Source organism: Coregonus clupeaformis, chromosome 26 (assembly GCF_020615455.1).
Source record: "Coregonus clupeaformis isolate EN_2021a chromosome 26, ASM2061545v1, whole genome shotgun sequence".
Lineage (NCBI taxonomy): Eukaryota > Metazoa > Chordata > Actinopteri > Salmoniformes > Salmonidae > Coregonus > Coregonus clupeaformis.
This window is the reverse complement of record NC_059217.1, coordinates 49,985,142-50,006,981: the sequence shown is the minus strand read 5'-3', so window position 1 is coordinate 50,006,981 and position 21,840 is coordinate 49,985,142. Positions and strand designations below refer to the sequence as shown.

The following is a 21,840-nucleotide window of genomic DNA, read 5'->3' as shown; positions in this document are numbered from 1 at the left end:
TTAGACAGGGAGGGAGGGAGAGGGGAGGGAGAAAGGCAACTAGTGTATAGACAGGGGGGGGGAGGGGAGGGGAGGGGAGAAAGGCAACTAGTGTATAGACAGGGAAGGGGAGGGGGAGGGGAGAGGGAGAAAGGCAACTAGTGTATAGACAGGGAGGGAGGGAGGGGAGGAGGGAGGAGGGGAGAAAGGCAACTAGTGGATAGACAGGGGAGGGAGGAGGGAGGGAGAAAGGCAACTAGTGTATAGACAGGGGAGGGAGGGAGGGAGGGAGAAAGGCAACTAGTGTATAGACAGGAGGGAGGGAGGGAGGGGAGAAAGGCAACTAGTGTATAGACAGGGAGGGGAGGAGGGAGAAACTGTGATAGACAGGGAGGGAGGGAGGAGAAGGCAACTAGTGTATAGACAGGGGGGAGGGGAGGGAGGGAGGGGAGAAAGGCAACTAGTGTATAGACAGGAGGGGAGGGGAGGGAGGGGAGAAAGGCAACTAGTGTATAGACAGGGAGGGGAGGGAGGGAGAAAGGCAACAGTGGATAGACAGGGAGGGAGGGGGAGGAGAAAGGCACTAGTGTATAGACAGGGAGGGGAGGGAGGGGAGAAAGGCAACTAGTGTATAGACAGGGGAGGGGAGGGGAGGGGAGAAAGGCAACTAGTGGATGACAGGGGAGGGAGGAGGAGAGGAGAAAGGCAACTAGTGTATAGACAGGGGAGGGAGGGAGGGAGAGGGAGAAAGGCAACTAGTGTATAGACAGGGGGAGGAGGGGGAGCAACTAGTGTAGACAGGGGGGGGGAGGGGAGGGGAGAGAAAGGCAACTAGTGTATAGACAGGGAGGGAGGGGAGGGGAAAGGCAACTAGTGGATAGACAGGGAGGGAGGGGAGGGGAGAAAGGCAACTAGTGGATAGACAGGGGGAGGAGGGAGGAGGGAGAAAAGGCAACTAGTGTATAGACAGGGAGGGGAGAGGGAGGAGGGGAGAAAGGCAACTAGTGTATAGACAGGGAGGGGGAGGGAGGAGGAGAAAGGCAACCTAGTGGATAGACAGGGGAGGGAGGGGAGGGGAGGGAGAAAGGCAACTAGTGTATAGACAGGGAGAGAGGAGGGAGGAGGGAGAAAGGCAACTAGTGGATAGACAGGGGAGGGAGGAGGGAAAGGCAACTAGTGGATAGACAGGGGAGGGAGGAGGGGAGAAAGGCAACTAGTGGATAGACAGGGGAGGGGAGGGGAGGGGAGGGGAGAAAGGCAACTAGTGTATAGACAGGGGAGGGGAGGGGAGAAAGGCAACTAGTGTATAGACAGGGGAGGGAGGGGAGGGGAGAAAGGCAACTAGTGTATAGACAGGGAGGGAGGAGGGAGGGAGAAAGGCAACTAGTGGATAGACAGGGGAGGGGAGGGGAGAAAGGCAACTAGTGGATAGACAGGGGAGGGGAGGGGAGGGAGGGAGAAAGGCAACTAGTGTATAGACAGGGGAGGGAGGGGAGGGAGGCAGTGGGATAAGGGGAGGGAGGAAAAGGCAACTAGTGTATAGACAGGGGAGGGGAGGGGAGGGGGGGGGGAGAAAGGCAACTAGTGTATAGACAGGGGAGGGGAGGGGAGGGGAGAAAGGCAACTAGTGGATAGACAGGAGGGAGGGAGGAAGGCACTAGTGTAACAGGGGAGGGAGGGAGGGGAGAAAGGCAACTAGTGGATAGACAGGGAGGGGAGGGAGGGAGGGAGGAGAAAGGCAACTAGTGGATAGACAGGGAGGGGAGGGAGGGGAGAAAGGCAACTAGTGTATAGACGGGGAGGGAGGGGGAGGAGAAAGGCAACTAGTGGATAGACAGGGGGGAGGGGGAGGGAGGAGGGAGGGGAGAAAGGCAACTAGTGGATAGACAGGGAGAGGGGAGGGAGGGGAGGAAAGGCAACTAGTGGACAGGAGGAGGAGGGGAGGGGGAGAAAGGCAACTAGTGTATAGACAGGGAGGGAGGAGGAGGGAGAAGGCAACTAGTGGATGGAAGGGAGGAGAGGGAGGGGAGGGAGAAAGGCAACTAGTGGATAGACAGGAGGGAGGGAGGGAGGAGGAGAAAGGCAACTAGTGTATAGACAGGGAGGAGGAGGGAGGAGGGAGAAAGGCAACTAGTGTATAGACAGGAGGGAGGGAGGGGGAGAAAGGCAACTAGTGGATAGACAGGGGAGGGGAGGGGAGGGGAGGGGAGAAAGGCAACTAGTGTATAGACAGGGAGGGGAGGGAGGGGAGGAGAAAGGCAACCAGTGGATAGACAGGGAGGGGAGGGAGGGGAGAAAGGCAACTAGTGTATAGACAGGGAGGGAGGGAGGGGAGGGGGAGAAAGGCAACTAGTGTGATAGACAGGGAGGAGGGGAGGGAGAAAGGCAACTAGTGTATAGACAGGGGGGAGGGAGGGAGAAAGCAACTAGTGTAAGACAGGGAGGGAGGGAGGAGGGGAGGGAGAAAGGCAACTAGTGGATAGACAGGAGGGAGGGGAGGGAGGGGAGAAAGGCAAACTAGTGGATAGACAGGAGGGAGGGAGGAGAAAGGCAACTAGTGTATAGACGGGAGGGAGGAGGGGAGGGAGAAAGGCAACTAGTGTATAGACAGGGGGGGAGGAGGGAGGGAGAAAAGGCAACTAGTGGATAGACAGGGGAGGGAGGGAGGGGAGAAAGGCAACTAGTGTATAGACAGGGAGGGGAGGGAGGGGAGAAAGGCAACTAGTGTATAGACAGGGGGAGGGAGGGGAGGGAGAAAGGCAACTAGTGGATAGACAGGGGGGGAGGAGGGAAAGGCAACTAGTGGATAGACAGGGGGGAGGGAGGGAGAAAGGCAACTAGTGTATAGACAGGGGGAGGGAGGAGGATGTAACAGGAGGGAGGAGGGAGGAGAAAGGCAACTAGTGTATAGACAGGGAGGGAGGGAGGGAGAGAAAGGCAACCAGTGTATAGACAGGGAGGGGAGGAGGGGGGAGAAAGGCAACTAGTGGATAGACAGGGAGGGAGGGGAGGAGAAAGGCAACTAGTGTATAGACAGGGAGGGAGGGAGGGAGGGCAACTAGTGTATAGACAGGGGGAGGAGGAGGGGAGAGAAAGGCAACTAGTGGATAGACAGGGAGGGGAGGGAGGGAGAAAGGCAACTAGTGGATAGACAGGGAGGGGGAGGGGAGGGGAGAAAGGCAACTAGTGGATAGACAGGGAGGGAGGGAAGGGGAAAAGGCAACTAGTGTATAGACAGGGAGGGAGGGAGGGAGAAAGGCAACTAGTGGATAGACAGGGGAGGAGGGAGGGGAGGGAGAAAGGCAACTAGTGGATAGACAGGGGAGGGAGGGAGGGAGGGAGAAAGGCAACTAGTGGATAGACAGGGGGAGGGAGGGAGGGAGAAGCAACTAGTGTATAGACAGGGGGAGGAGGGAGGGAGAAAGGCAACTAGTGGATAGACAGGGAGGGAGGGAGGGAGAAAAGGCAACTAGTGGATAGACAGGGGAGGGAAGGGAGGGAGGGAGAAAGGCAACTAGTGTATAGACAGGAGGAGGGAGGGGAGAAAGGCAACTAGTGGATAGACAGGGGAGGGAGGGAGAAAGGATAGTGGATAGACAGGAGGGAGGAGGAGGGGAGAAAGGCAACTAGTGTATAGACAGGGGAGGGAGGGAGGAGGAGAAAGGCAACTAGTGTATAGACAGGGAGGAGGAGAAACTAGTGGATAGACAGGGAGGGAGGGAGGGAGGAGGAGAAAGGCAACTAGTGTATAGACAGGGGAGGGAGGGAGGGGAGAAAGGAACTAGTTAGACGGGAGGGGAGGGAGAAAGGCAACTAGTGGATAGACAGGGGAGGGAGGAGAGAAAGGCAACTGTAGACGGGGAGGGAGGGAGGAGAAAGGCAACTAGTGTATAGACAGGGAGGGAGGGGAGGGGAGAGGAAAGGCAACTAGTGGATAGACAGGGGAGGGAGGGAGGGGAGAAAGGCAACTAGTGGATAGACAGGGGAGGGAGGGAGGGGAGAAAGGCAACTAGTGTATAGACAGGGGAGGGGAGGGGAGGGGAGGGGAGAAAGGCAACTAGTGGATAGACAGGGAGGGAGGAGAGGAGAAAGGCAACTAGTGTATAGACAGGGAGGGGAGGGGAGGGAGAAAGGCAAACTAGTGATGGACAGGAGGAGGAGGGAGGAGAAAGGCAACTAGTGGATAGACAGGAGGAGGAGGAGGGGGAGAAGGCAAACAGTGTATAGACAGGGAGGGAGGAGGGGAGGAGAAAGGCAACTAGTGGATAGACAGGGAGGGAGGGAGGGAGGAGAAAGGCAACTAGTGGATAGACAGGGGAGGGAGGGGAGGGAGAAAGGCAACTAGTGGATAGACAGGGAGGGAGGGGAGGAGGGAGAAAGGCAACTAGTGGATAGACAGGAGGGGGAGGGAGGAGGGGAGGGAGAAAGGCAACTAGTGGATAGACAGGGAGGGGAGGGGAGGAGAAAGGCAACTAGTGATAGACAGGGAGGGAGGGGAGGGAGAGAAAGGCAACTAGTGTATAGACAGAGAGGGGAGGAGGGAGAAAACTAGTGTATAGACAGGAGGGAGGAGGAGGGAAAGGCAACTAGTGTAAGACAGGGAGGGAGGGAGGAGGGAGAAAGGCAACTAGTGTATAGACAGGGAGGGAGGGAGGGGAGAAAGGCAACTGGTATAGACAGGGGAGGAGGAAGGGAGGGAGAAAGGCAACGAGTGTATAGACAGGGAGGGAGGGAGGGGGGAGAAAGGCAACTAGTGTATAGACAGGGAGAGGAGGAGGGAGGGGAGAAAGGCAACTAGTGTATAGACAGGAGGGAGGGGAGGGAGGGGAGAAAGCAACTAGTGTATAGACAGGAGGGGAGGAGGGAGAAAGGCAACTAGTGGATAGACAGGGAGGGAGGGAGAGGGGAGAAAGGCAAACTAGTGGATAGACAGGGAGGGAGGGAGGGAGAAAGGCAACTAGTGTATAGACAGGGAGGGGAGGGGAGGGGAGAAAGGCAACTAGTGGATAGACAGGGAGGGAGGGAGGAGGAGGGAGAAAGGCAACTAGTGGATAGACAGGAAGGGGAGGAGGAGGGAGAAAGGCAACTAGTGGATAGACAGGGGAGGAGGGAGGGAGGGAGAAAGGCAACTAGTGGATAGACAGGGAGGAGGAGGGGAGGAAAAGGCAACTAGTGTATAGACAGGGGAGGGAGGAGGGGAGGGAGAAAGGCAACTAGTGTAGTAGACAGGGAGGGAGGGAGGAGGAGGGGAGAAAAGGCAACCAGTGATAGACAGGGAGGGAGAGGAGGGAGAAAGGCAACTAGTGGATAGACAGGGAGGGAGGAGGAGGGAGAAAGGCAACTAGTGGATAGACAGGAGGGAGGGGGGGAGACAGGGAGGAAAAAGGCAACTAGTGGATAGACAGGGGAGGGGAGGGAGGGAGAAAGGCAACTAGTGGATAGACAGGGAGGGAGGAGGGAGGGAGGAGGAGAAAGGCAACTAGTGTATAGACAGGGAGGGGAGGGAGGAGAAAGGCAACTAGTGATAGACAGGAGGAGAGGAGGGAGGGAGAAAGGCAACTAGTGGATAGACAGGAGGGAGGGAGGGAGGGGAGAAAGGCAACAAGTGATAGACAGGGAGGGAGGAGGAGAAGGCAACTAGTGGATAGACAGGGAGGGGAGGGAGGGAGGGAGAAAGGCAACTAGTGTATAGACAGAGGGAGGGAGAGGGAGGAGGGAAAAGGCACAGTGATAACAGGAGAGGGAGGAGGAGAAAGGCAACTAGTGGATAGGACAGGAGGAGGAGGAGGGAGAGAAAGGCAATTGGATGACGGGAGGGAGGGAGGGAGAGACAACTAGTGGATGACAGGAAGGGAGGGAGGAGGGAGAAAGGCAACTAGTGGATAGACGGGGAGGGAGGAAGGAGCAGACAGGAGGGGGGAGAGGAGGGAGGGAGGAGGGAGAAAAGGCAACTAGTGGATAGACAGGAGGAGGAGGGGGGGAGGGAGGGGGAGAAAGGCAACTAGTGGATAGACAGGGAGGAGGGAGGGAGGGAGAAAGGCAACTAGTGGATAGACGGGGAGGGAGGAGGGAGGAGGGAGAAAGGCAACTAGTGGATAGACAGAGGGAGAGGAGGGAGGAGGGAGAAAGGCAACCAGTGGATAGACAGGGGGAGGGGAGGGAGGGAGAAAGGCAACTAGTGTATAGACAGGAGGGAGGAGGGGAGAAAGGCAACTAGTGGATAGACAGGAGAGGGAGGGAGGGAGAAAGACAACTAGTGAGACAGAGAGGGAGGAGGGAGGAGAAAGGCAACTAGTGGATAGACAGGAAGGGAGGAGGGGAGAAGCAACTAGTGTATAGACAGGGGGAGGAGGGAGGAGGGAGGAGAAAGGCAACTAGTGGATAGACAGGGAGGGGAGGGAGGGAGGAGAAAGGCAACTAGTGTATAGACAGGGAGGGAGAGGGGAGGGAGAAAGGCAACTAGTGTATAGACAGGGAGGGAGGGGAGGGAGAAAGGCAACTAGTGGATAGACAGGAGGGAGGAGGAGGGAGAAAGGCAACTAGTGGATAGACAGGGAGGGAGGGAGGGAGAAAAGGCAACTAGTGTATAGACAGGGAGGGAGGAGGGAGGGAGGGGGAGAAAGGCAAACTAGTGTATAGACAGGGGAGGAGAGGGAGAAAGGCAACTAGTGTATAGACAGGGAGGGGGAGGGAGGGAGAAAGGCAACTAGTGGATAGACAGGAAGGAGGAGGAGAAAGGCAACTAGTGACAGGGAGGAGGAGGAGAGAGAGCAACTAGTGATAGACAGGGAGGGAGGGAGGGAGAAAGGCAACTAGTGTATAGACAGGGGAGGGAGGGGAGGAGGGAGAAAGGCAACTAGTGTTAGACGAGGGAGGGAGGGAGGAGGGAGAAAGGCAACTAGTGGATAGACAGGAGGAGGGAGGGAGGAGGGGGAGAAAGGCAACAGTGTATAGACAGGAGGGAGGAGGAGGGAGAAAGGCAACTAGTGGATAGACAGGGAGGGAGGGGAGAAAGGCAACTAGTGTATAGACAGGGAGGGAGGGGGAGGGGAGGGAGAAAGGCAACTAGTGTATAGACAGGGAGGGAGGGAGGGGAGGGAAAGGCAACTAGTGGATAGACAGGGAGGGAGGGGAGGGAGAAAGGCAACTAGTGTATAGACAGGGGAGGGAGGGAGGAGGGAGAAAGGCAACTAGTGGATAGACAGGGAGGGAGGGAGGAGAAAGGCAACTAGTGGATGGACAGGAGGGAGGGAGGAGAGGAACTAGTGGATAGACAGGGAGGGAGGGGGGAGAAAGGCAACCAGTGGATAGACAGGAGGGGGGTGGGAGGGGAGGGAGAAAAGGCAACTAGTGGATAGACAGGAGGGAGGAGAGGGAGAGAAAGGCAACTAGTGTATAGACAGGGGAGGGAGGGAGGGAGGGAGAAAGGCAACTAGTGTATAGACAGGGGAGGGAGGGAGGAGGGAGAAAGGCAACTAGTGGATAGACAGGGAGGGAGGGAGGAGGAGAAAGGCAACTAGTGTATAGACAGGGGAGGGAGGAGGGGAGAGAAAGGCAACTAGTGGATAGACAGGGGAGGGGAGGGGAGAAAGGCAAACTAGTGATAGACAGGGAGGGAGGGGGGAGGGGAGAAAAGGCAACTAGTGTATAGACAGGGAGGGAGGGAGGAAGGCAACTAGTGGATAGACAGGGGAGGGAGGGAGGGGAGAAAGGCAACTAGTGTATAGACAGGGGAGGGAGGGAGGGAGGGAGAAAGGCAACTAGTGGATAGACAGGGAGGGAGGGAGGGAGAAAGGCAACTAGTGTATAGACAGGGAGGGAGGGAGGGAGAGAAAGGCAACTAGTGATGACAGGAGGGAGGAGGGAGAAAGCAACTAGTGTATAGACAGGGAGGGGAGGGGAGGGGAGAAAGGCAACTAGTGTATAGACAGGGGGAGGGAGGGAGGGGAGGGAAAAGGCAACTAGTGGATAGACAGGGAGGGAGGGAGGGAGAAAGGCAACTAGTGTATAGACAGGGAGGGAGGGAGGGAGGGAGAAAGGCAACTAGTGTATAGACAGGGAGGGAGGGGAGGGAGGGGAGAAAGGCAACTAGTGGATAGACAGGGAGGGAGGGAGGAGAAAGGCAACTAGTGGATAGACAGGAGGGAGGAGGAGGAGAAAGGCAACTAGTGTATGACAGGGAGGGAGGGAGGGAGGGAGAAAGGCAACTAGTGTATAGACAGGGAGGGAGGGGGAGGGAGAAAGGCAACTAGTGGATAGACAGGGAGGAGGGAGGGGGAGAAAGGCAACTAGTGTATAGACAGGGGAGGAGGGAGGGGGGGAGAAAGGCAACTAGTGTATAGACAGGGAGGGAGGAGGGAGAAAAGGCAACTAGTGTATAGACAGGGAGGGGAGGGAGGGAGGGGAGAGGCAACCAGTGGATAGACAGGGAGGGAGGAGGGAGGGAGAAAGGCAACCTGTATAGACAGGGGGAGGGGGAGAAAGGCAACCAGTGCATAGACAGGGAGGGAGGGAGGGAGGAGAAAGGCAACTAGTGGATAGACAGGGAGGGAGGGAGGAGGGAGAAAGGCAACTAGTGGATAGACAGGGAGGGAAGGGAGGGAAAACAACTAGTGATAGACAGGGGAGGGGAGGGGAGGGAGGGGAGAAAGGCAACTAGTGATAGACAGGGAGGGGAGGGAGGGAGAAAGGCAACCAGTGGATAGACAGGGAGGGAGGGGAGGGGAGAAAGGCAACTAGTGATAGACAGGGAGGGAGGGAGGGAGGAGAAAGGCAACTAGTGATAGACAGGGAGGGAGGGAGGGAGGAGGGGAAAGCTACAGTGGATAGACAGGGAGGGAGGGGGAGGAGAAAGGCAACTAGTGCATAGACAGGCGAGGGAGGGAGAAAGGGAGGGGAGAAAGGCAACTAGTGTATAGACAGGAGGGAGGGGAGGGAGGGAGACAACTAGTGAAACAGGGAGGGAGGAGAGGAGGGGAGAAAGGCAACTAGTGTATAGACAGGGAGGGAGGAGAGAGAAAGGCAAAGTGTATAGACAGGAGGGAGGGGAGGGAGAAAGGCAACTAGTGCAGAGACAGGGGAGGGGAGGAGGGAGAAGGCAACTAGTGTATAGACAGGGAGGAGGGAGGGGAGAAAGGCAACTAGTGGATAGACAGGGAGGAGGGAGGAGGGAGAAAGGAACTAGTGTATAGACAGGGGGAGGGAGGGAGGGGAGAAGCAACCAGTGTATAGACAGGGAGGAGGAGGGGGGGAGAAAGGCAAACTAGTGGATAGACAGGGAGGGAGGAGGGGGGAGAAAGGCAACTAGTGGATAGACAGGGAGGGAGGGAGGGAGGAAAAGGCAAACTAGTGTATAGACAGGAGGGAGAGGAGGGAGAAAGCAACCAGTGTATAGACAGGGAGGGAGGAGAAAGGCAACTAGTGGATAGACAGGAGGGGAAGGAGGAGAAAGGCAACAGTGGATAGACAGGGGGAGGGAGGAGGAGGGAGAAAGGCAACAGTGGATAGACAGGGAGGGAGGGAGGAGGGAGAAAGGCAACTAGTGTATAGACAGGGAGGGAGGAGGAGAGAAAGGCAACTAGTGGATAGACAGGGGAGGGGGAGGGAGGGGAGAAAGGCAACTAGTGGATAGACAGGGAGGGAGGAGGGAGAAAGGCAACTAGTGGATAGAGAGGAGGGAGGGAGGGAGGGAGGGAAAGGCAACTAGGATACAGGAGGGAGGAGGGAGGGGAGAAAGGCAACTAGTGGATAGACAGGGAGGAGGGAGGGAGGGGAGAAAGCAACTAGTAGATAGACAGGAGGGAGGGAGGGAGGGAAGGGAGGAGGAGGAGGCAGGGAGACAGGGAGGGAGGGAGGGAGAAAGGCAACTAGTGTATAGACAGGGAGGGAGGGAGGGAGAAGCAACTAGTGGATAGACGGGGAGGGAGGGGAGGGGAGAAAGGCAACTAGTGGATAGACAGGGAGGAGGGAGGGAGAGGGAGAAAGGCAACTAGTGGATAGACAGGAGGGAGGGAGGGAAAAAGCAACAGTGTATAGACAGGAGGGAGGGAGGGAAGGGAGAAAGACAACTAGTGATAGACAGGGAAGGAGAGGGAGGGAGAAAGGCAACTAGTGGATAGACAGGGAGGGAGGGAGGGAGGAGGAGGGAGGGAGGAGGGAGAAAGGCAACTAGTGATAGACAGGGAGGGAGGAAGGAGGGAGGAGGGGAGAAAGCAACTAGTGGATAGACAGGGAGGAGGGAGGGAGAGGGAGGGAGGGAGAGAAACAACTAGTGTATAGACAGGGAGGGAGGGGAGGGAGAAAGGCAACTAGTGTATAGACAGGGGAGGGAGGGAGGAGAGAAGGCAACTAGTGGATAGACAGGAGGGAGGGGAGGGAGGAGAAAAACAACTAGTGGATAGACAGGGAGGGAGGGAGGGAGGGAGGGAAGACAGGGAGGAGACAGGGAGGGAGGGGAGGGGAGAAAGGCAACTAGTGTATAGACAGGGAGGGAGGAGGGAGAAAGGCAAACTAGTGCATAGACAGGGAGGGAGGGGGGAGGGAGGGAGAAAGGGAAAGAGAGGGGAGGGAGGAGGGAGCACAGAGGGAGGGGAGGGAGGAGAGGCAACTAGTGGATAGACAGGGAGGGAGGAGGGAGAGGGAGAAAGGCAACTAGTGGATAGACAGGGAGGGAGGGAGGAGGGAGAAAGGCAACTAGTGGATAGACAGGGAGGGGGGAGGAGGGAAGGGAGGGGGAGGAGAAAGGCAACTAGTGATAGACAGAGGAGGGAGGGAGAGGAGAACAACTAGTGTATAGACAGGGGGAGGGAGGAGGGAGGGGGGAGGGGAGAAAGGCAACTAGTGTATAGACAGGGAGGGAGGGGAGGGGGAGAAAGGCAACTAGTGTATAGACAGGGAGGGAGGAGGGAGGGGAGAAAGGCAACTAGTGGATGACAGGAGAGGAGAGGGAGGGAGAAAGGCAACAGTGTATAGACAGGGAGAAAGGAGGAGGGGGAGGAGAAAGGCAACTAGTGTATAGACAGGGAGGGGGAGGGAGGGAGAAAGGCAACTAGGTGTATAGACAGGGGGAGGAGGGAGGAGAGGAGGGAGAAGGAACTAGTGATAGACAGGAGGGAGGGAGGAGGGAGAAAGGCAACTAGTGGATAGACAGGAGAGGAGGGGAGAAAAGGCAACTAGTGTATAGACAGGGGAGGGAGGGGAGGGAGGAGGAGGAGAAAGCAACAAGTGATAGACAGGGAGGGAGGAGGGGAGAAAGGCAACAGTGTATAGACAGGGAGGGGGAGGGGGAGAAAGGCAACTAGTGTATGGACAGAGGAAAGGGGAAGGGAGAGGAGAGGGAAAACAACTAGTGTATAGACAGGGGAGGGAGGGAGGAGAAGGCAACTAGGTAGACAGGGAGGAGGAGGGAGAAAGGCAACTAGTGGATAGACAGGGGAGGGAGGAGGGAGAAAGGCAACAGTGAGACAGGGGGGGAGGGAGGGAGAAAGGCAACTAGTGTATAGACAGGGGGAGGGAGGAGGGAAAAGGCAACTAGTGTATAGACAGGGAGGGGAGGGAGGGAGGGAGAAAGGCAACAGTGGATAGACAGGGAGGGAGGGAGGAGGGAGAAAAGGCAACGGGGAGACAGGGAGGGAGGGGAGGGAGGGAGAAAGGCAACTAGTGGATAGACAGGGAGGGAGGGAGGAGAAACAACTAGTGGATAGACAGGGGAGGGAGGGAGGAGAAGGCAACTAGTGTATGACAGGGGAGGGAGGAGGGAGAAAGCAACTAGTGTATAGACAGGAGGGAGGAAAGGCAACCAGTGTATAGACAGGAGAGGGAGGGAGGGGGGAGAAAGGCGTGGTAGACAGGGGGGAGGGAGGGGAGAAAGGCAACTAGTGTATAGACAGGAGGGAGGGGGGAGAAAGGCAACTAGTGTATAGACAGGGAGGGGGAGGGAGGGAGGGAGAAAGGCAACTAGTGTATAGACAGGGAGGGAGGGAGGAGAAAGGCAACTAGTGGATAGACAGGGAGGGGAGGGGGAGGGAGAAAGGCAACTAGTGTATAGACAGGGAGGGAGAGGAGGGAGAGGCAACTAGTGTATAGACAGGAGGGAGGGAGGGAAAACAACTAGTGTATAGACAGGGAGGGAGGGGAGAAAGGCAACTAGTGTATAGACAGGGGAGGGAGGGAGGGGAGAAAGCAACTAGTGGAAGACAGGGAGGGAGGGAGGGGAGGGGAGAAAGGCAACTAGTGTATAGACAGGGAGGGAGGGAGGGAGAAAGGCAACTAGTGGATAGACAGGGGAGGGAGGGAGGGAGAAAGGCAACTAGTGTATAGACAGGAGGGAGGGAGGGGAGGGGAGGGGAGGAGAAAGGCAACTAGTGTATAGACAGGGAGGGAGGGAGGGGAGGGAGAAAGGCAACTAGTGTATAGACAGGGAGGGAGGGAGGGAAAAGGCAACTAGTGTATAGACAGGAGGGAGGGGAGGGGAGAAAGGCAACTAGTGTATAGACAGGGAGGAGGGAGGGAGGGAGAAAGGCAACTAGTGGAAAGACAGGAGGAGGGAGGGAGAAAAGCAACTAGTGATAGACAGGGAGGGGAGGAGGGGGAGAAAGGCAACTAGTGTATAGACAGGGAGGGAGGGAGGGAGGGAGAAAGGCAACTAGTGGATAGACAGGGGAGGGAGGGAAGGGGAGGGAGAAAGGCAACTAGTGTATAGACAGGGAGGGAGGGGAGGGAGAAAGGCAACTAGTGTATAGACAGGGAGGGAGGGGAGGGAGAAAGCAACTAGTGGATAGACAGGAGAGGGAGGGAGGGAGAAAGGCAACAGTGTATAGACAGGGAGGGAGGGAGGGAGAAAGGCAACTAGTGGATAGACAGGGGAGGGAGGGAGGGAGAAAGGCAACTAGTGTATAGACAGGGAGGGAGGAGGGAGGGGGAGAAAGGCAACTAGTGGATAGACAGGGAGGGAGGGGGGGAGAAAGGCAACTAGTGGATAGACAGGGAGGGAGGGGAGGAGGGGAGAAAGGCAACTAGTGTATAGACAGGAGGGAGGGGGAGGAGAAAGCAACTAGTGTATAGACAGGGAGGGAGGGAGGGAGGGAGAAAGCAACTGTGTATAGACAGGGGAGGGGAGGGAGGGGAGAAAGGCAACCAGTGTATAGACAGGGGGGGGAGGAGGGAGAAAGGCAATAGTGTATAGACAGGGAGGAGGAGGAGGAGAAAACTAGTGGATGACAGGGAGGAGGGAGGGAGGAGAAAGGCAACTAGTGTTAGACAGGGAGGGGAGGAGGGAGAAAGGCAACTAGTGTATAGACAGGAGGGAGGGGGAGGGAGAAAGGCAACTAGTGTATAGACAGGGAGGGAGGGGAGGGGAGAAAGGCAACTAGTGGATAGACAGGAAGGGAGGGAGGAGAAACAACTAGTGTATAGACAGGGAGGGAGGAGGGGAGGAGGGAGGGAGAAAGGCAACCAGTGGATAACAGGGAGGGGGGAGGGAGGGAGAAAGGCAACTAGTGATAGACAGGGAGGGAGGAGGAGAAAGGCAACTAGTGTATAGACAGGAGAGGAGGAGGAGGGAGGGAGGAGGAGGGAGAAACAACTAGTGTATAGACAGGAGAGGAGGAGGAGAAAGGCAACTGTGTATAGACAGGGGAGGGGAGGGGAGGGAGGGAGAAAGGCAACTAGTGTATAGACAGGGAAGGGAGGGAGGAGGGAGGGGAGAAAGGCAACTAGTGTATAGACAGGGAGGGAGGGAGGGGAGGGGAGGGAGGGAGGGAGAAAGGCAACTAGTGGATAGACAGGGAGGGAGGGAGGGAGAAAGGCAACTAGTGGATAGACAGGAGGGAGGGAGGGGAGGAGGAGGAGGGAGGGGAGAAAGGCAACTAGTGATAGACAGGGAGGGAGAGGGAGGGAGGAGAAAGGCAACTAGTGGATAGACAGGGAGGGAGGAAAAAGGCAACTAGTGTATAGACAGGGAGGGAGGGAGGGAGAGAAAGGCAACTAGTGGATAGACAGGGAGGGAGGGAGGGAGAAAGGCAACTAGTGGAAGACAGGGAGGGAGGGAGGGAGAAAGACAACTAGTGTATAGACAGGGAGGGAGGGAGGGAGGGAGAAAGGCAACAAGTGTATAGACAGGGAGGGAGGGAGGGGAGAAAGCAACAGTGGATAGACAGGAGGGAGGGAGGGAGGAGGGAGGAGGGAGGGAGAAAGGCAAACTAGTGTATAGACAGGGAGGAGGAGGGGAGGGAGAAAGGCAACTAGTGAATAGACAGAGGAGGGAGGGAGGGGAGAAAGGCAACTAGTGCATAGACAGGGAGGGGAGGAGGGGAGAAAGGCAACTAGTGGATAGACAGGGGAGGGAGGGAGGGAGAAAGGCAACTAGTGTATAGACAGGGAGGGAGGAGGGAGGGAGAAAGGCAACTAGTGTATAGACAGGGAGGGGAGGGAGGGAGAAAGGCAACTAGTGGATAGACAGGGGAGGGGGAGGGAGGAGGGGAGAAAGGCAACTAGTGGATAGACAGGGAGGGAGGGAGGGGAGAAAGGCAACTAGTGTATAGACAGGGAGGGAGGGAGGGAGGGAGAAAGAAGCAACTAGTGGATAGACAGGAGGGAGGGGAGGGAGGGGAGAAAGGCAACTAGTGGATAGACAGGGAGGGAGAGGGGGGAGGGGAGAAAGCAACTAGTGTATAGACAGGGGAGGGGGGAGTGGGAGGGAGGGGAGAAAGGCAACTAGTGTATAGACAGGAGGGAGGGAGGGGAGGGAGAAAGGCAACTAGTGTATAGACAGGAGGAGGGAGGAGGAGAAAGCAACTAGTGGATAGACAGGGAGGGGAGGGGGAGGGAGGGAGAAAGGCAACTAGTGTATAGACAGGGAGGGAGGGAGGGAGGGAGAAAGGCAACTAGTGTATAGACAGGGAGGGAGGGAGGGGGGAGAAAGGCAACTAGTGTATAGACAGGGAGGGAGGAGGGAGAAAGGCAACTAGTGTATAGACAGGGAGGGAGGGAGGGGAGGGAGAAAGGCAACTAGTGTATAGACAGGGAGGGAGGGAGGAGAGAAAGGCAACTAGCGGATAGACAGGGAGGGGAGGAGGGAGAAAGGCAACAGTGTATAGACAGGAGGAGGGAGGGAGGGGAGGGGAGAAAGGCAACTAGTGGATAGACAGGGAGGGAGGGAGGAGAAAGGCAACTAGTGTATAGAAGGGAAGGGAGGGAGGGGAGAAAGGCAACTAGTGGATAGACAGGGAGAGGAGGGAGCAAGTGGATAACAGGAGGGAGGAGGGAGAAAAACTATGGATAGACAGGGAGGGAGGGAGGGAGGGAGAAAGGCAACTGTGGATAGACAGGGAGGGAGGAGGAGCAACTATGTATAGACAGGAGGAGGGAGGGGAACTATTACAGGGAGGGAGGGAGGAGGGAGGAGAAAGGCAACTAGTGGATAGACAGGGGAGAGGGAGGGAGGGGGAGGGAGAAAGCAACTAGTGGATAGGGAGGGAGGGAGGGGGAGGGAGGGAGGAGAAAGGAAACTAGTGGAAGACAGGGAGGGAGGGAGGGAGGGAGGGAGGGAGAAAGGCAAACTAGTGGATAGACAGGGAGGGAGGGGGGAGGGAGGAGGAGAAAGAGCAACTAGTGGATAGAGGGAGGGAGGGAGGAGGGAGAAACAAACTAGTGGATAGACAGGGAGGAGGAGGGAGGGAGAGGAGAGAAAGGCAAACTAGTGGATAGACAGGGAGGAGGGAGGGAGGGAGAGGGAGAAAGGCAACTAGTGTATAGACAGGAGGGAGGGAGAGGGGAGAAAGGCAACTAGTGGATAGACAGGGAGAGGGAGGGAGGAGGGAGAGGCAATGTATAACAGGGAGGGAGGAGGAGAAAGGCAACTAGTGTATAGACAGGGAGGAGGAGGAGGGAGAAAGGCAACTAGTGTATAGACAGGGAGGGAGGAGGAGGGAGGGAGAAAGGCAACTAGTGTATAGACAGGGAGGGAGGGAGGGAGGAGAGGAGAAAGGCAAACTAGTGTATAGACAGGAAGAGGGAGGGAGGAGAAACGCAACTAGTGGATAGACAGGAGGGAGGGGAGGGAGGGAAAAGGCAACAGTGTATAGACAGGAGGGAGGGAGGGAGGAGAGGAGAAAGGCAACTAGTGTATAGACAGGGAGGGAGAGGAGAAAGGCAACTAGTGGATAGACAGGGGAGGGAGGGAGGGAGGGAGAAAGGCAACTAGTGTATAGACAGGGAGGGAGGAGGGAGAAAGGCAACTAGTGGATAGACAGGGAGGGAGGGAGGGAGGGGAGAAAGGCAACTAGTGCATAGACAGGGGAGGGGAGGGAGGGAGGGGAGAAAGGCAACTAGTGTAAGACAGGGAGGGAGGAGGGAGGAGGAGAAAGGCAAACTAGTGGATAGACAGGGAGGGAGGGAGGAGGGAAAGGCAACTAGTGCATAGACAGGAGGGAGGGGAGAAAGGCAACTAGTGTGGAGACAGGGAGGGAGGGAGGGGAGGAGAGGAGAAAAGGCAAACTAGTGTATAGACAGGGGAGGGAGGGAGGGGAGAAAGGCAACTAGTGTATAGACAGGGGAGGGAGGGAGGGAGGAGAAAGGCAAACTAGTGGATAGACAGGGGAGGGGAGGGGAGAAAGGCAACTAGTGTATAGACAGGGAGGGAGGGAGGGGAGAAAGGCAACTAGTGTATAGACAGGGAGGGAGGAGGGAGAAAGCAACTAGTGTATAGACAGGAGGGAGGGGAGGGGGAGAAAGGCAAACAGTGTATAGACAGGGAGGGAGGAGGAGGGAGAGGGAGGGAGAAAGGCAACTAGTGGATACAGGGGAGGGAGGAGGAGGAGAAACAACTAGTGTATAGACAGGGAGGGAGGAGGGAGAAAGGCAACTAGTGTATAGACAGGGAGGGGAGGGGAGAAAGGCAACTGAGTGCATAGACAGGGAGGAGGAGGGAGAAAACAACTAGTGTATAGACAGGAGGGAGGGAGGGAGGAGAAGGCAACTAGTGTATAGACAGGGAGGAGGGAGGGGAGGCAACTAGTGTATAGACAGGAGGAGGGAGGGAGAAAGCAACTAGTGGATAGACAGGGGAGGGAGGGAGGAGGGAGGGAGGGAGAAAGGCAACTAGTGTATAGACAGGGAGGGAGGGAGGGAGGGAGAAAGGCAACTAGTGTATAGACAGGGGAGGGAGGGGAGGGAGGGGAGGAGGAAAAGGCAACTAGTGGATAGACAGGGAGGGAGGGAGGGAGGGGAGAGAGGCAACTAGTGGATAGACAGGGGAGGGAGGAGAGGAGAGGAAAAAGGCAACTAGTGTATAGACAGGGAGGGAGGGAGGGAGGGAGAAAGGCAACCAGTGTATAGACAGGAGGGAGGAGGGGGAGAAAGGCAACTAGTGGATAGACAGGGAGGGGAGGGAGGGAGAAAGGCAACTAGTGTATAGACAGGGGAGGAGGGGGAGGGAGAAAGCAATAGTGGATAGACAGGGAGGGAGGGAGAGGAGAAAGCAACTAGTGTATAGACAGGGGAGGAGGGAGGGAGGAAAGGCAACTAGTGGATAGACAGGGAGGGAGGAGGAGGGAGAAACAACTAGTGTATAGACAGGGGAGGGAGGGGAGGAGGAGAGAGACAACAGTGGATAGACAGGGAGGGAGGAGGAGAAAAGGCAACTAGTGTATAGACAGGAGGGAGGGAGGGAGAAAGGCAACTAGTGTATAGACAGGGAGGGAGGAGGGGAGAAAGGCAACTAGTGTATAGACAGGGAGGGAGGGAGGGAGAAAGGCAACTAGTGTATAGACAGGGGAGGGGAGGGAGGGAGAAACAACTAGTGTATAGACAGGGAGGGAGGGAGGGAGGGAGGTGAGGGACACCATCAGCATGTTCAAGCGACCCTGATGGATTTGAGTCTAACCTAGTCGGTCCGATAGATCTGTGTCTAACCTAGTCGGTCTGATAGATCTGTGTCTAACCTAGTCGGTCTGATAGATCCTAATTGATCTGTGTCTAACCTAGTCGGTCTGTTAGATCCTGTTGGATCTGTGTCTAACCTAGTCGGTCTGTTAGATCCTGATAGATCTGAGTCTAACCTAGTCGGTCTGTTAGATCCTGATAGATCTGAGTCTAACCTAGTCGGTCTGTTAGATCCTGATGGATCTGTGTCTAACCTAGTCGGTCTGTTAGATCCTGATGGATCTGTGTCTAACCTAGTCGGTCTGTTAGATCCTGATGGATCTGAGTCTAACCTAGTCGGTCTGTTAGATCCTGATGGATCTGTGTCTAACCTAGTCGGTCTGTTAGATCCTGATAGATCTGTGTCTAACCTAGTCGGTCTGTCAGATCCTGATTGATCTGTCTAACCTAGTCGGTCTGTTAGATCCTGATGGATCTGTGTCTAACCTAGTCGGTCTGTTAGATCCTGATAGATCTGAGTCTAACCTAGTCGGTCTGTTAGATCCTGATAGATCTGTGTCTAACCTAGTCGGTCTGTTAGATCCTGATAGATCTGTGTCTAACCTAGTCGGTCTGATAGATCTGAGTCTAACCTAGTCGGTCTGATAGATCTGAGTCTAACCTAGTCGGTCTGTTAGATCCTGATAGATCTGTGTCTAACCTAGTCGGTCTGTTAGATCCTGATGGATCTGAGTCTAACCTAGTCGGTCTGTTAGATCCTGATGGATCTGAGTTAACTCTAGTCGGTCTGATAGATCCGATGGATCTGTGCCCAACCTAGTCGGTCTGTTAGATCCCTGATGGATCTGTGTCTAACCAGTCGGTCTGTTAGATCCCGATAGATCTGAGTCTAACCAGTCGCCTGATAGATCCTGATGGATCTGTGCTAACCTCGTCTGTTAGATCCTGATGGATCTGTGTGTTCTAACCTGTCGGTCTGTTAGATCCTGATAGATCTAAAGAGTCGGTCTGTTAGATCCTGATAGATCTGAGTCTAACCTAGTCGGTCTGTTAGATCCTGATGATCCTGATAGATCTGTGTCTAACCTAGTCGGTCTGTTAGATCCTGATAGATCTGTGTCTAACCTAGTCGGTCTGATAGATCTGAGTCTAACCTAGTCGGTCTGATAGATCTGTGTCTAACCTAGTCGGGTCTGTTAGATCCTGATAGATCTGTGTCTAACCTAGTCGGCTCGTTAATCCGATAGATCTGTGCAACCTAGTCGGTCTGTTAGATCCGTGGATCTGAGTCTAACCTAGTCGGTCTGATAGATCCTGATGGATCTAGGTGTCTAACCTAGTCGGTCTGTTAGATCCGATGGATCTGTGTCTAACTCTAGTCGTCTGTTAGATCTGAGTCCAACCTAGTCGGTCTGTTAATCCTGATAGATCTGGTCACCTGTCGCTCTGATAGATCCTGATGGATCTGTGTCTAACCTAGTCGGTCTGTTAGATCCTGATGGATCTGTGTCTAACCTAGTCGGTCTGTTAGATCCTGATAGATCTAAACTAGTCGGTCTGTTAGATCCTGATAGATCTGTGTCTAAACTAGTCGGTCTGTCAGTGTGCTCATATTGACTCTGGTCTGTCTGATACCGTTGTTTATGCAACTTATTTATCGCAAGAAAATACTTTTTTTAGTAAAGTAAATTCTAGTGAATCTTGGTGAAGACGGGATGTGTAAATACACCAGGAAAAGAAAACTGATGTTTTCCCTGCAAGAATCCATGAGCAGTCCACACATTAAATGGTCAGGGTCTACGAGACGTTGCCAAGTTTTATTGATCAAAAAAATATATTCATACTCCGCATTCCAGCTACCCAGTGAAACACAGCCCATATTAGCTCACTGTCAATACAGCCCTTAATATGACCGTTACAAATCAGTAACATTCCATCACAACATAAAAGGTTCAAACCAAGAAGCCACGACATGTTTCCATACTGCACTGAGGTCAAGCGTCTTACTTCAGAAAACTATATTTGAGATATACACAACTACATTTGAAATATAACATGTGCCATTTTAGCAGATACACAAATGGTAACTTCGTAATGTCTTCAAAATAAGTGTGGTTACAGAGCATGGGTGCAGTAGAGGATTTGGATTTACACAAGAATGTCAAGTTAATAAAATGTTAAAGTTGTACATCGCTTCAATAAGTTTGAAATCAAGAGTGATAACAGGTATGTTTTAATTAGTGTCGTGGGGCGAAAGGTCACGGATGAGAAAATAACAACCATTGTTATGTCTTCATATTTTATTTTTTATTGTAAAAATAAAGCGAGAGCTTCGTCGGGACTGTATTGTGGTACTGTCCGGATAAGTGTGTATGTGTAACGAAGTGTTTGTAGTGTACGAGTGTTTGTAGTGTACGAGTGTTTGTGAGTGTCGAGTGTTTGTAGTGTGCAAGTGTTTGTAGTGTAGCAGTGTTTGTAGTGTACGAGTGTGTGTAATGTGCGAAAGTGTTTGTAATGTACGAGTGTTTGTAACGTCTGAGTGTGTGTGACGAGGCAGAGCAGCAGCAGGCGTAGTGTACGTCCCTTCAGACTAAAGACACAGGGCAGAGCAGAGCCATCTCTTTACAGGAGCAGGGACATACAGTAAACATCACATCGCATCGCATCAATATCAACAGAGCAGAGCCATCTCTCTACAGGAGCGATGCATCAATATCAACAACCAATCAAGATCATTATAACCAGCAATGAATTGTCTAAAAAAAGGTTAACATCGTCTTAAAAATCACCAGTGTGATTATCAATATACTGCACAATATCCATCTACAGTTGGTTGTTATGATTGACTAATATCCTGTTACATTCTGGTTTAAATGAAATAAAAAAGGCATTTAAACTGGGTAAAACAATGATGGATGACATGGCTTATATACCTCAGTATTGTTATTAAGACTGGTCAGTAACCCCCTTCCTTAGATACTGTAAATATATCACATAGCCACAACACCACACAGGCGTAAACAGACAGAATAAAATACGTCATATTAAACATTTCTAAACGCTGGACATAACCAACCAAGTTAAAGTCAGTCACCATAACATTTAGAAAACAGTTTCACACTTAGTTCAATCAACTCAACTAAGAGAAAAGAGGGAGAGAGGAGAGGAGAGGGGGGGAGAGGAGACGAGAAGGAGAGGAGGAGAGGAGAGAGAGAGAGGAGAGGAGAGGAGAGGGAAGAGGAGACGAGAAGGAGAAGAGAGGAGAGGAGGGGGAAAGAGGAGACGAGAAGGGAGAAGAGAGGAGAGGAGAGGAGAGAGAGAGAGGAGGAGAGGAGAGGAGAGGAGAGAGAGAGGAGAGGAGAGGAGAGGAGAGAGAGGAGGGAGACGAGAGGAGAGGAGAGGAGAGGAGACGAGAAGGAAGAAGAGAGGAGAGGAGAGGAGAGGAGAGGAGAGGAGAGGAGAGGAGAGGAGAGGAGAGGAGAGGAGAGGAGAGGAGAGGAGAGGAGAGGAGACGAGAAGGAAGAAGAGAGGAGAGGGGAAGAGGAGACGAGAAGGGAGGAGGAGAGGAGACGAGACGAGAAGGGAGAGGAGAGGAGAGGAGAGAATATATAGTATACCTTAGAGAGTTGGGCCAGTGATATAGAAGCAGCATGATCATCAATCTGTTTGAATAAGAGACAAGATCAGTTTACTGCTCCATAGAACGAACACACACACACACACACACACACACACACCATGAAGACAGAGACATTCTGTAGAGTAACACATGAGCTATAGATCTACTGTCAAAACCGTGTTGATGGTATTAAAATCAGACAGTTATAACACTGGAACAGACATTGCCAAAATACATACACATCAGCTTGCTATTGAATAGGAGACATTGACCAAGATGTCCCAAACAACAAAACCTATTATGTATTTGTAAAAAAACCCTTCAGAACAAAATAAATGATTTACAAAAAGGGATAGGACCAT

The 21,840-nt window shown here is 54.1% G+C and overlaps 1 protein-coding gene across 1 annotated transcript in view; it reads right to left on the bottom strand.

The window, feature by feature from the left end:
- Positions 1-21,840, bottom strand: part of LOC121540126 (E3 ubiquitin-protein ligase RBBP6-like) — an 84,436-nt gene that overhangs the window by 36,189 nt on the left and 26,407 nt on the right. The window contains 1 exon segment of the mRNA XM_045207650.1: positions 21,477-21,521. Within this exon segment, the coding sequence (XP_045063585.1) occupies positions 21,477-21,521 (45 nt within the window).